At 41.4% G+C, this 13,943-nt stretch overlaps 1 protein-coding gene across 1 annotated transcript in view; it reads right to left on the bottom strand.

Moving 5' to 3' along the window:
* METTL16 (methyltransferase 16, N6-methyladenosine) overlaps positions 1–13,943 on the bottom strand; it is a 73,647-nt gene continuing 59,704 nt past the window's right edge. The window contains exons 7-10 of the mRNA XM_047080669.1: positions 12,682–12,751; positions 11,526–11,615; positions 1,757–1,930; positions 1–1,634 (exon numbers count right to left, since the gene is read on the bottom strand). Of these exons, the coding sequence (XP_046936625.1) occupies positions 1,011–1,634; positions 1,757–1,930; positions 11,526–11,615; positions 12,682–12,751 (958 nt within the window). The 3' untranslated portion in view covers positions 1–1,010. The remainder of the gene's footprint in view (positions 1,635–1,756; positions 1,931–11,525; positions 11,616–12,681; positions 12,752–13,943) is intronic.

Genomic DNA, 13,943 nt, shown 5'->3' with positions numbered 1-13,943 from the left:
GATCATGACCTGAGCTCAAATCAAGAGTCGGATGCTCAACCGACTGAGCCACCCAGGCGCTCCACCCCCCCAATTTCTTATTTCTATCATCAATCATTTCTCCATTCAAAGCAATGAAAATATTTCCCCCAATCGCAGGATTCAAACAGGATGGACAGATTTCAATTCTGAATACTGTTACATTAAAAATAAAACAAAGCTCCACTTTGTATGTCAAAAAAACAAAACAAACTCAAACCATACATCAGTAAAACTACTACCAAACACTACTTTCAAACAGTTTGGAGGTAGGGTTATGGCTTCATTCTGTTGTATATCAGTCACATCTGGGAATTTTGCTTACCTAATTATTTCTGAAATAAGCAGCATCAAAACAGCTATGAATCAGGAATGTGACGTTTCCAGGAGCCCTCCCAGGTCAGCCCTTCTTCTTGGCATCACTAAGCTTTCTCCCCCACCACCTAACACTAGGCCAGTTCCTTCCTCAGGACTGATACAGGGGTCATCAAGCCTATGTACCCAGAGAAGTCTTGCAGGTGACTCCAGAAGTGGGCACAGGGCCTATCTGCCCGCTGTACTGCCTCTATTCAGAGAATGAGAAAGCCACCCCTCCTCAAGAAGCAACTATGGATGACAGAGACAGCATGATGCTCTGTAGTTCTGACCCAGACCAGACTCCAAAAACGATCCTTTTGGCCTTGGCTAAGCTAAGGTGATCAGCTTAAGTCAGGTTTAAATCCCTCCTGAATTTACTGATGGCTTTTTATTGATGCTGGTAACCACAATTTATCCTCATGAATTACCATACTAATGCCCAGTGACTTTAATAAGGGGGATTGGGCAGGGGTTAAAAATAGATTAATTTGTTTCTTTTCTTTCTTTCTTTTTTTTTTTTTTTTTTTTTTTTTTTTTAAGAAAACTGCACATAATGACCAATGGGCCTATGGTGGAATACCTCTTGCCACACCAAGGCAAGCTACTGTATAGAAACTTCCCAGCTGTGCAAGAATTTAACTAGCAACAAGCCTGAAAATTTGGTTACGTATATAGGTACAAAGCTGGTTCATCAAATCCCTATTCTGGCCCTCAACCCAATGCATTTCAACTAAAGCATCATCTACCTCCTTCTTTACATTTATCAAACACTTGAATAGGTAATGTCCAGCCACTCCTTGGAGATGGCTTCCTTTTTCAGACACCGGGCTGCTGAACTGCTCAGATGCCTCTCGGTCCTGGGCCCCATTGCTAGAGGCTTTACAATTTTCTGAAGCCTCCATCCCTCCCTTTTCCTCACTCCTTTCATCCTCCACAGGTTCTGGGTTTTCATCCTGGGAAAGCAGATCCTGGTTTGAGGAATGGCCCTCAAGAGTGGAAGATTCGCCTTCCTGTGCAGCAGGCCCACACAGGGCGCCCTCCCGGGGGCCCTGGGCCAAATCCTGGCTACTGCCAGACTCTCTCGGGGTGGACTTCTTCTCTTCCAAAGCTTGGATGACGTCCTCAGGAGCTCGCGGAACTTCTCTCAACTGTCTCACTCGCTCCCGTTTCTTTCTCCTTAAATGAATCCAGGAGTTTTCTATTGCTGTTAGGAAAAGGCTAACCTCTTCCTTTCCACAGGGGACTCGTTTATGCTGAACCTATTCGGAGGAAAAACAGAATTTGATAGAAAGTCACTTTTCTCAAAACTTCAAAAACAAGAAAGAAAAGAAAAGAAAAAAGATTATTGTTAAGGAAGTCATCAATGTGCTTAACAAAGTACCTTCAGATCGGTGAGGATTTTTTCAATCCACGTTGTCACAACTACTATGCCTTCCACTGTCTCAGAGCCCAAAGATGATGCTTTGAGGGATAATTCTTTCATCACAGACTCTAACACCACGAACGTGATGGGTTTCCTTGACTTCTCTAATTTTCTTCGCTTACTGGGTGGTGACTGAAAGTAAAAGAAGGCATGGGGGAAGAAGTTATCCAACTAATGAAATTTCATGTATTATAATGAACTCAGCTAGGGACATTTCCATGACTTCTACTACCAAATGTAGAGCACTAAAAAACGCAAAGACCTTTGCATGTCATACCATGCTGCCTGTGGTCAGGCTATCAGCATATAACAGCCTCCAATTACTGAATGTCCCTCATCTATGTGTTGTGCCCAGCACACACCTGTATGATTATTTATTTCATAGCAACTCAAGGACCCTGGGGACTCTGTGTTCTATTCTATCAAGAACTGCATGGGGGCGTCTGGCTGGCTCAGTTGGTAGAGCATGTGACTCTTGGTCTCAGGGTTGTGAGTTCAAGCCCCAGGCTGGGCATGAAGCTTACTTAAAAAATTAAAATTAAAAAAGTAAGAACTGCATGGTTTAAAATTGCCTACTTGTAGTCCAACTTTATACGTGTTGAGGCTTGAAGATCACATGTGAGGAATGACCAGGGTCAACTAGGATCACATGGGCAGAGAAGGAGGCCTGCTGCATCTTGGCTAATGTTGGGACCAAGCCAATGGCTAGCTGTGCACTGCCTCTCTGCTGGAAGAAGAGATACCAGTGGTGATGAGAAGAGTGGATTTGAAAGTTGGTTCCACACAATTCAAGACTCTCATCTTTCTATTTCAAGCTTAGAAAGTGAATTGTACTCTACCCACTAGAGGGACTCAAGTTCCATTTTAAAAACTAAATGACATATATTTAAAATTTGTTTCTTTAAACATTTACTAAATTTTTTAAATGATTCTTAGTTCAGGCTAGATATATTATGAACACTTTAAGAGGCAGACTTCCACCTGTTGACAAAATTTATCAAAACTTTAAAAAATTAAGATAATTCTAAGGGTCAGGGTCAAAGTGAGCAGGTGGAGATTATAAGGAGAAAGGCTCATAAAGAGAAAACACTTTAGTCAGGTTGAAAGCCCCTTTCCTGCAAAAAGCAGTCGCCGATAGTAGTGTTGGCGTTAACTGCAATTCTGCCTGGCAATGGTGACAGAGCACATGCATATACACACTGTCAGGTCCGCTTCCTGGGTGAGGCCTTGTAAGGAATAATCAGCAACTCCACATCCCACATGCACACAACAAAACAGCCAGTTTATTCCATGCTAGAAAACTTCTAGATCGTATTTCTAAGAAACAATCTATATTTTCCCTTTATACCAAGACATTAAAAAAAAAGGGGGGGGGGCGGAATTAGAGAACACTAGAAAACAAGTTTAGAAGAAAAGGACCAAAAACAAAGGGTACATATATGAGTAAGAACCTGCTCTTGAAAAACAAATCATGGACTCCAAGCTCTAAGTCTGAACTTGTTCAATTAATGTCTCAGACAAGATGAGACAAATTCATATTGATATTAACACAGTAGTATTGCTATTAATCAATCCCCCAGCCTAAGAAACATATTTTCTATAGTCTACCGAGAGCCTAACACTTTCCATTAAGGAGTTTAAAACATGACTATTAAGCTGTGGAGGAAGAAAGATAATGGTGTGTAGGGGGGGAATGGGAGAGAAGAACCAGATTCCCCATTCCACTTCCCAGCATCCAAGGCTGTTACTATGGACAGTTCACTGTAACAGGAGCATCCCTGACAGCCCACCCAGCACACTAAAGGTCACCCAGAAATATGGCTAAAAGGACAGTGCCTGCTATCTCTTCTGACAGAGATGGTAATCATTTGTGTTTACAAATTCAAACCAGCAAAGTGAAGATTTTGCCGTTTCTCGATTGGTCATGCTGGAGCTGGCCTACAATACTCTTTCTCCAAAAGAAAGAATGGACTCACCATCATTTCTAGAAATTAAAGGAGAGAAATGTGTCCTCACCGAACCTAACAAGACCTCTATCAAGGATCCACTTTCCAAGTTCCGAGGGAATCAGAAATAACAAAATAGACAATTTATTACCCTATTACCCCAGGATGAAAATGAAAACTTCTGCCTCTCAAATATGGTTCCTTTACCTTGCATTCTGGTCCCAGTTTTCCATATGTAATGGCCAACTGATAAATCTGGTATTTCTGAATATTCTTAGTGAATTACTTTAATACACACATACACAAACACAGTCCTCCCAAGACTGTTTTAGTTTTACTCTATTATAGAAACTAGGCACTCAAAAGACAGACAATTTATAGTCCAGAAATTCTTAGGGTTTTAAATGATTAAAGTCTAACATAGGCTTGGCTTACAGCAATCATTCCTTTCCCCCTCTTATTTGTACTGAAATTCGTTTTTATCTCCCCCTACCTTTTTTTTTATAAGTTTATTTTTGGGGCGCCTAGGTGGCTCGGTCGGTGAGGCGTCCGACTTCGGCTCAGGTCACGATCTCACAGTCCGTGAGTTCGAGCCCTGCGTCAGGCTCTGTGCTGACAGCTCAGAGCCTGGAGCCTGTTTCAGATTCTGTGTCTCCCTCTCTCTCTGCCCCTCCCCTGTTCATGCTCTGTCTCTCTCTGTCTCAAAAATAAATAAACGTTAAAAAAAAAAATTTATTTTTGAGAGAATGAGAGTGGGGGAGGGGCAGAGGGAGGGGAGCAGAGAAGATCTGGAAACTGGCTTCACACTGACAGCAGAGAGCCCGATGTGGGGCTTGAACCCACAAACTGTGAAAACATTACCTGAGCCAAAGTTGGCTGCTCAAGTGACTGAGGCACCCAGGTGCCCTTGAAATTTCTTTTTTTTTTTTTTTTAATGTTTTATTTTTGAGAGAGAGCGCGCGTGTGCAAGCGGAGGAGGGGACAGAGGATCCAAAGTGGGCTGTGAGCTGACAGCAACGAGCCCCATGTGAGGTTTGAACTCGGGAACCATGAGATCATGACCTAAGCCCAAGTCGGACGCTCAACTGAGTAAGCCACCCAGGTGCCCCTGTACTGAAATTTCTTAGCAGGCAGGGCTAGAGTAAAATACAGGAGCAGGCCTTGAGAAATTAGTAACTAAACTCAACCCCAGAGGTCCCCAACAGCAGGTAATCTTATACCCTGCCACAACACTAGAAGCTGTTTTCCCCCAACAGAGATAACTTATTGCAAATATGCTTATAATCTCAAATCACAAGTGTTTTCAACAAAGGGTGCCACACTCAAACTGTCATCATCTAGTTTAAGCGGCAAAATAACATCAATAATTTAACATTTTAAAATGTAAAACAAAATCACTTATTTACCATGGTTTATTCAGTTTAATGTGAAGAACCAGAAGGTGAATTTACAACTGATTTTGCATTAGAAAATATACTACTATATTCCCCAGCTGAAAGGACAATGTGAAAGAAGTTTGGTGAGGAACTGTAAACTCCATAGGGGATATTAGTTTTGTATTTTTTGAATTGCAAGGATTTAATGAATAACAATCAACAGGGGGTGGGACCTCGAATGTTATTTTGTTGCAGCATTTAAGAATACATTAGATTGAGGGGCACCTGGGTGGCTCAGTGGGTTGGGTTGAGACTTCGGCTCAGGTCATGAGCTCACGGTTTGTGAGTTCGAGCCCCACGTCAGGCTCTGTGCTGTCAGCTTGGAGCCTGGAGCCTGCTTGGGATTCTGTGTCTCCTTCTCTCTCTCTGCCCCTCCCCCACTTGTGCTCTGTCTCTGTCTCTCAAAATAAATAAATAAATAAATAAATAAATAAATAAATAAATAAATAAATGTAAAAGAAAAAAATTTTTTAAAAAAGAATACATTGGATTGAAAATATAAATAGAAAAACAGTTCTTTTTTAATGTTTATTATTTATTTTTGAGAGACAGAGACAGAGCATGAGTGGGTGACGGGCAGAAGGAGAGGGAGACAGAATCTGAAGCAGGCTCCAGGCTCCTAGCTGTCAGCACAGAGCCCGACACAGGGCTCGAGCCCATGAACTGTGATCATGACCTGAGCCAAAGTCGGAACCTTAACTGACTGAGCCACCCAGGCGCCCCTGAACAAAAACAGTTTTTTTTTTAAATTTTTTTTAATGTTTATTTATTTTTGAGAGAGAGAGAGAGAGACAGAGTATGAGTGGGAGAGGGGCAGAGAGAGAGAGAGAGAGAGAGGGAACACAGATTCTGAAACAGGTTCCAGCCTCCAAGCTGTCAGCACAGAGCCCGATGCGGGCTCAAACTCACAAACCGTGAGATTATGACCTGAGCCGAAGTCGGTGCCCAACCCACTGAGCCACCCAGGTGCCCCTAAAAACAGTTCTTAAATTTTAAAATATGCTTTACCTAACAGGGCTGTAGATAAATTTCTTAAATCCTCACTCTTACTTTCATTTCTACATCTCAGTGGTACAATCAGTCAAGAGACTTTCAAATGAGGTGTAACGTGACACAAATCCATGTAGCATCTGCTATGCTGCCAAAGCTCTGTTGTTAACTATGGCTAAGGCAAAAACTGTGTCAAAGAAGCCACAGGCTACAGGAAACCATTAAGTTCTCCCCAGTATCTGCAGGAAAAGAAGAGAGTCATTCACTAGAGATGTGCTGAGCAGGTAGCCACAGCCTCCTCGTTTTGACAGAACAAGCTCCAGACTGGTCCTGAGGGGAAAGGAGGGCTCTTCTTGCTCTCGGCCACTGCAGTGGAGGCTTTGCTGTTCTGCTGCGCTCTGAATGGCTGCTGCCCTAAGTCCTCCAGAAACCAGCAGAATGCCTGTGAGCTATTATTCTGCACAGACTATCATTATCTGGAGAAACAGAGCCAAGGGGCCAACACTGACACCTGACTAGAATACAGACAGGAGGTGTGCTGGGAAGGACAGCCAGATTACCTCACCAACTATGCCTTATTTAAATGTGTATCAGCTCTGCTGCCATGAAATGGACTGAATATTTTGTTGTCCAAGAGTGCAGCTTTCCTATTAACAGTTCAGTGGGCATTTCTATTGCTATCTTAATCTGACAGGTTACTGTTTAAAATGTCCTGGGGCGCCTGGGTGGCGCAGTCGGTTAAGCGTCCGACTTCAGCCAGGTCACGATCTCGCGGTCCGCGAGTTCGAGCCCCACGTCGGGCTCTGGGCTGATGGCTCGGAGCCTGGAGCCTGTTTCCGATTCTGTGTCTCCCTCTCTCTCTGCCCCTCCCCCGTTCATGCTCTGTCTCTCTCTGTCCCAAAAATAAATAAACGTTGAAAAAAAAAAAAATTTAAAAAAAATGTCCTGAAATTGGGGTGCCTGGCTGGCTGAGTAGGTAGAACATGTGACTCTTTTTTTAAAAAAAATGATTTTATTTTTAAGTAATTTCTACACCCACTGTGGGGCTCAAAATCACGAACCCAAGATCAAGAGTCGCATGCTCTACCAACTGAGCCAACCAGGTATCCCAAGAAGGGGTGGTTTTAACCCTACATCTGTATTTCCTTACTCTAAAAAAACAAACCATGGAAGGATAAATTATAAAACTGTGTAAATAGCGACCCATGCAGCAGTGAGGTTTCAAAGACACAAGACAAGCTAGATTACTAAGTGTGTGTGTGTGTATGTGTGTATATATATATATGAGATTTGATTTTGAAATCATGTATTTTTCACAATTACAAAATTAAATAACACACAAAAAGGAATCCCTAAGAAATGAAATGAATGGGCTTGGTGGCATAAACCCGCAAAGAGGAAACATTCCAAATGACTTTAAAATCTATCACGAGACAGTCCCCACGGACAAAAGAAATGAAAAAACGACAAAATAGTTATTTTCACAAGTCATTTGGTTGATGATGTTAATCCTGAGACTGTTGTGGTGAACTGTGGGTCAAAACAAATGAATAATTATGTTAGCATGGTTGAGGATTAGGCTGACTTTTTAGAGCCCCCAATTTCCTCATCTAGCAAGTGGGGACAATACTTCACTTATTAAGTTTAAATAAAATGACATAACATGTGTGATGATTCACATAACAACTCCTCCATGAAGTCAGCTCTGACTAGCCAGCCGGAACTGCTTTCATTTTAGGAGCTCCCTAACTCCTGACCATTCATTTCAGCACTTACTCAGACATAATTCTGTAGCAATGCTGTGTGTGCGTGTCCCTCCCATAAAACTAATCACCATAAGGATAGAAAATGGTGTCTTCTTTCTTTGGTGTTATCACAATGAAGATCATACTTAATAAGATAAGTAACTAAGCAAAGGGTCCTTAGCTCTGATTTTGCTCAAAAGCTCAGTTCCTTAATCGAATCTGTTTTATAGCCTGCTGTATAGCCTGGTACAGTGCTGGTTTTCAAGCCATTTAATAGCAGAATGTCTTCAAGAAATAAAGTCAATAAGTAATATTGATGTAATCAGATCATCTCTGGTTAAAATGACAGCAAAGCCTGAAGTTCCAACCTGACATCTGCCCCAGCTGTCATCTCCCTGTGGCACCCTACACAGAATCCCTAACCTATCTAGAACCAGTTTGCAAACCTATGCAGTAGTAAAGAGAGCACTGTCAGGAGACCCCAGCTGTGACACTAACAAGGTTACCTGATTAATTTGACCCCTTCCCTCCATCTGCTTTCCAAAAGCCTTCTAGCTTTACTTCCTTAGACAGGAAAGAAATGTCTTGAATGCAGAGGGATAATTTTTTTTTTAACCAGAATTCCAGGGCAATGGTCATAACTAAGAGTGCACAACTTGCTGGGGCCACACTATTTGTCCTTCTTGTTTTGACAAGTGTTAAACTTCTGAAAGCAAAGCAAACCTAAAATAACATCTTGAGCAATTAGACGAGAAGCTGGGACAAAGAGGCATTCTAAGTGGCTTGTTAAATCCGTAAAGAACAGTCCTCACAATATGCTTCCTTATATACATCATCAGTCAGGAATGATTGTACAAAAATTCTATCAACACCAGGACTCATCCTTTTGTTGCTAAAATAAATCCAGCTAAGAGCAATGGACTTAGTGTAGGCACTTGAATCAGAATTTTTTTTTAGCATTCAGCACCAACAGCAACGAGTTAGTGGGCCCGAGATAAGTGAAAATAGAAGTTGCCATAGTAACTTGCACATTTACCCTAAAAAGGCAGGAGTGGGGGTGGGGTGGGGAAGTAGGTCAATATTTCTACTTAACTAGCTCTAATCCTTGGCTTCCTCTCCTCATCAAAAGCAGCATCCTCCTACCTACACACCCCTAACAGGAGCAAGAGGGAGAAAACCAGGTGAGCATTTCAAAATGCAAGAGGTGGGAAGAGGTCCAGGTAGATGAAAGGAGAACCAAGAGGACAGCTCACTGAAAACCTTGCCAGTGCCCTGGGACCACCCCTGGGAAAGCAGTTGCTGATCAAGGGCACCAGTGCTAAGAAACTGTTGCTGGGTTACTGCAAATCAGAAATTGCCATTTTCCCTGTAGTGGTTTAAGTGCACCTAATGGAACACTTGGGAACATGTTATTAACAGCTTTGGGTTGAGGAGAGCGGTGGGGTGGGAGGAGTATTCTGGTATGGGAGAACCTGAGGCCCTTTGCAAAAGGCATTCTTTGATGGTTGAAGCTATGAACAGAGCTCAAGGATGGCCTAAAAGACAGGGAGGGAGAAGGATCCTTTTCAAAATAAGCTGATTTTGCTAACACAGAAACATAGTGCCCTTTGATATTTTCATCTGAGACAGCTACTAATCCAAGAGGGCAAAGGGGACTCTGGGTTCTGAGATGGCATGGAATGTGCCCAGAGCCCATTATAAGCTCTTCCACCTGTGGTGCCAACAAATGTGGGAAGCAGGTTAAAGAGAAATCATTTGGAAACAGATACAGTTCCACCTTCCTGCAACTGCTAATATCTGCACAGGGATAACCCAGTGTCTGTGCAGGGACAATCTAGGGCATTACTAATGATTTTAACCATTTGGTGTGAAAGCCCCAATATTCTAGAAAATGACAGAAAGAATAATCTGTCAGGAAAGTAAAAAAAAAAACAAAAACCCAGAAACATCTTTTTAAATAGTGAACATCTTGGGGCGCCTGGGTGGCTCAGTTGGTTAAGCATCTGATTTCCGCTCAGGTCATGATCTTACAGTTTGTGAGTTTGAGCCCCACGTCAAGCTCTGTGCTGACAGCTCAGAGCCTGGGGCCTGCTTCCAATTCTCTGTCTCCCTCTCTCTCTGCCCCTCCTCCACTCATGCGCACATGTGCTCTCTCTCTCTCAAACATAAACATTAGAAAATAAATAATAATAAACAGTGAACATTTCAGGGGCACCTAGGTGGCTCAGTTAAGCGTCTGACTCTTGATTTCTCTCAGCAGCTCAGAGCCTGCTTGGGACTCTTTCTCCCTCTCTCTCTGCCCCTCCCCAGCTCGTGCGCGCGTGCGCACACACATACACACACACACACACACACACTCTCTCTCTCTCAAAATAAATAAACTTAAACAAAAACAAAACAGTGAACATTTCAAACACTAACCTCTAGTCTCTCTATATTGCATTGTACAGAGGGAGGCATAGGCTTCCACAGGATAGGCCATTCAAACTTGACTGGGACACTTATTTCAACCCAGCAGCACACCTAGTAGCAGAGTACATGGAGGACAGGCTCAGTTTTAAATCTGAGCCCATGTATACAGAAACATCTGCAAATTGTCCCCTGTACTCCTCTGTCCTAGGAGAGAAGGGGAAGAGGCTCACAGACACAGCAACATTTAAGACTTGAAAGACCAAGAGCAATCAAGACTTTGGGAAAGGAGCACCCATAATAAACCTATTGTATGGATAGGGGATCACAGACCTGAAGGACCAGGTACTAGGCCTCCATAATTACTATGGGAAGAAGGGGCACAGTGCCCAGCAATGTGTGCATAAACTTAAGACGGGAGACTCCAGGTGACAAGGCTGATCACTCTTGTGAAGGAACTGTGAGAACAGATGCTTTCCTATTACCACCTCTCAGTACAGCCCAGAAAAATTACTCAGTCTAACCACTTCAGAAGTATTTTTTCTTTACATATAATAGCACAAAGGACAGAAAAATTTGTGGAACAAATCATTTGTTAAAACGTTCTATTCCAGAAAATGTTCAAGCTTAGGCATATGCAAAGTAGAGAGACTAGGATAATAACCTATACCCAGCTTCAAAACTGATCAATATTCTAGTGGTAATCTTAAAGCTAAGACAGAACCCTTTACTGGAATAATCCCTAAGTGTTACACATCAAAAGCCTGCAACACAAAATGGCAATTTCTGTATTCACCCATAACCCCAAGAGACAGCTACCCTATGAAAGAAAGCATATCAATAATAAAGAAAAATAAACAGACTTCAATTTCAATTCTAAAGGAATAGCCAACAGAATAATTATACCTGCAAGGTATTTCTACAGGTTATATGATCTAAATTTTTAATTCCCAAAAGACGCATTTCTATTTCATTTATATTTGCTAAACAAGACTCACGGTGCTGCCCAAACCCACAGAGAAAGGCTCCATGGTCACCAGTCAGCCTTATAGGACTGTGCCTTATTTTGTAACACTTCCCATTCTGACATAAGCATCTAGGGCAAACTTGAGGGAAACAAGACAGTACAGATTTATTTATGACCTACTGAAACCCACCATGTGCTGGCATTTGAAAAAGCTATAACAAAGTCTCTACTTACGGGCACTGTAACATCATCATAAAAACTCCAAGCTAAAGCCCATCTCATTGTCCGGCCTTGACAGAATTCAGTGTAGGTGACTTTAGGAACCTGAAACCAAGAAACATGTCATCTCATCAAACTGAAGTCATTCTACCAATATGTTTTTGGCTCCTGCCTCATGTTAATTATGTGTTGGTTTTTCTTTTTATCAGTTAACAAACACTACTATCCCCAGTTATGCACAGTTATCTAACAATCAATGAATAAATTATCTCTCAACAAAGTTGTGGATGTTTTCCTCTCCTAAAACATTATAGAGAATTTACAGTTCTGGCTTGAAGGTCCAAATATACAAAACACCCAAAATAACACAGCTCCTTCAGAAAACCACTGGTAAATGATTCAAATATTTTTGTTGTTGTTGTTGGTATCTTTTCTTTCTTTTTTAAGGAAAGAGAGCCACCAAAGCCTGGCTAGATACAGCTATGTAGTCTCCCTTTTATCTATCAGATTTTATGGGAAAAAAATGAAATTACTTTGCAGCTGTTACAATTTTAACAAAGAAAAGGTGTGAAAGGGAAAACAGGATGAGTACAATGTCAGAGAGAAACCAGAAATCAGAACCTTGGTTTCTGCCACTGACCACACATCTGACCCCCTTCTCTGAAAACTCACCTGGCTCATGCTTACTTGTGCCAAAACTTCATAAACTGGGAGAGAAGTCAGGGGGCAGTATTAATTTGCCACCTGCTTTTCAAAACAGAAGCAAGGGTCTGAACTCATGTGGATTGTACCATAAAGGGAACCACACTTGATTGAAGACCATTCTAGTTATAGCTGATCTTTGATAACTAGGCATGTGACCCAGAACAAGCCCCTTAACTTATGTAGACTTCAGTTTCTGTAATTACAAAGGAATCCGATGTGGCGTCGGTGGCAGATGGCACCAGGTTTTTTTCATTTCTGGGAGCTCTCATCCTGTTTTCCCCATCTTTCCTCTGTTATAATTGTCAAAGAAGGCCTTATAAAAATAATTTATAAAAAGCCTCTTTTAGCCCCAGAATTACAAAATTCAAAAATAAACAAACAAATTTAGAGTTTTAAAGTATAAAAGCAAATTCTACACTCTGCCATCACAAGTAGATACACCAGAACAGCAATGATAAAGCCTTACCCCTTGTATGCGAAGTTCTTCCTTTAGAGGAGCCAAGCTGCATTTTTTCCCCAGCATACAGCTGTACCACCTAGGGGGGAAAAAAAAGCAGAAGTAAAACACTGTTTCATATGGTTACATTTTTTAATTAAGTATTTCTCAAGCGAACAAAATGAGAACAGACATAAAAAATTCTGAGTTAAGTTCCAAGTGACAATAACAAAAATTATACATCATGTATTTAGGAAAAAAACAAACCTAACAAATGAAAACAAGCCCAAAGCAAAAAAAAAAAAAAAAAAAAACAAAAAACAAAAACAAAAAACAAAACCCACTTAGCCTCTCCAAAACACCACCTATACCATTTTAACAGAAATTATAAAATCTGGCATGAACCTGTATTTTGAGATGGCTTAACCTGCAAATAATTAAAGGACATTATATTAGTGTTTCAAAAGAACATGAAGTCAATTTCTTCTATAGTAAATACAAATCTAGAAGAAGGAGTGGGGAGAAGATGGAGTGAACTGGTTAAAAGGTAAAAGAATAGAATTTAGCCTATGAAGGATTAACTACTATGCTTTCCATCACAAGCAACTAGGAAACTTGACAAAATATACGTAACAATTGTTTTTCAGACATTGGACAACTACAGTGAAGACCTATGATCTCAGACAGATGAGGTGAGCCCCATAATTGCCAGAGCTTACTGCCTGAAGGAAATTTTCCAAGCAGCAATGCAGGGAAAGGTCATGCAAACAGATCCCAATAATCTTGCTGAATTAATGAGGGAGAGATGGATTTCAGAAGCCCACACAGTAAGAATCTGAAGGGCAAAATACAAGAAAGGAAGGAGGTGCATAGAGAATTATGGCCATCTGCAGAAGAGTTCCCTGGAATATTCTGCAGAATAATGATCTGCATGTGTGTGAGGTGGAACTCTGTGAGGCTAGGGAAAGAATTCCCAGAAAGCAGTCAGCTGAACAATTCCTAGAGTCCAGACAGAGCTGGACTAGTTTGTAGTTCTACTGGCCAAAGCAAAAAACCCTTGTTAATAAAGGGGCATCTGGTAGAGTCCTAGAAAGGATGCTGCTTTGTAATGGGGCTAGAGGCTATTCTATCTTTACCCTAATGAAGCTTAAAATTAAAAGCAAGACTCAAAAGGACCAAAGTGATCACAGATAACTTAAGTAAACATCAGAACAAAATCCAACACTCTTTAAAGGAACACAATGAAATGCAGCACCCCAAAACATAAGATTTGCAATATGTAGCATCCAACC

This window comes from Lynx rufus, unplaced genomic scaffold (assembly GCF_022079265.1).
Source record: "Lynx rufus isolate CCGP_SWC_20201006 ecotype Redwood Valley unplaced genomic scaffold, mLynRuf1.p SCAF_18, whole genome shotgun sequence".
NCBI lineage: Eukaryota > Metazoa > Chordata > Mammalia > Carnivora > Felidae > Lynx > Lynx rufus.
Note: the sequence above shows the minus strand (reverse complement) of the source record. Positions and strands in the feature narration are given on the sequence as shown.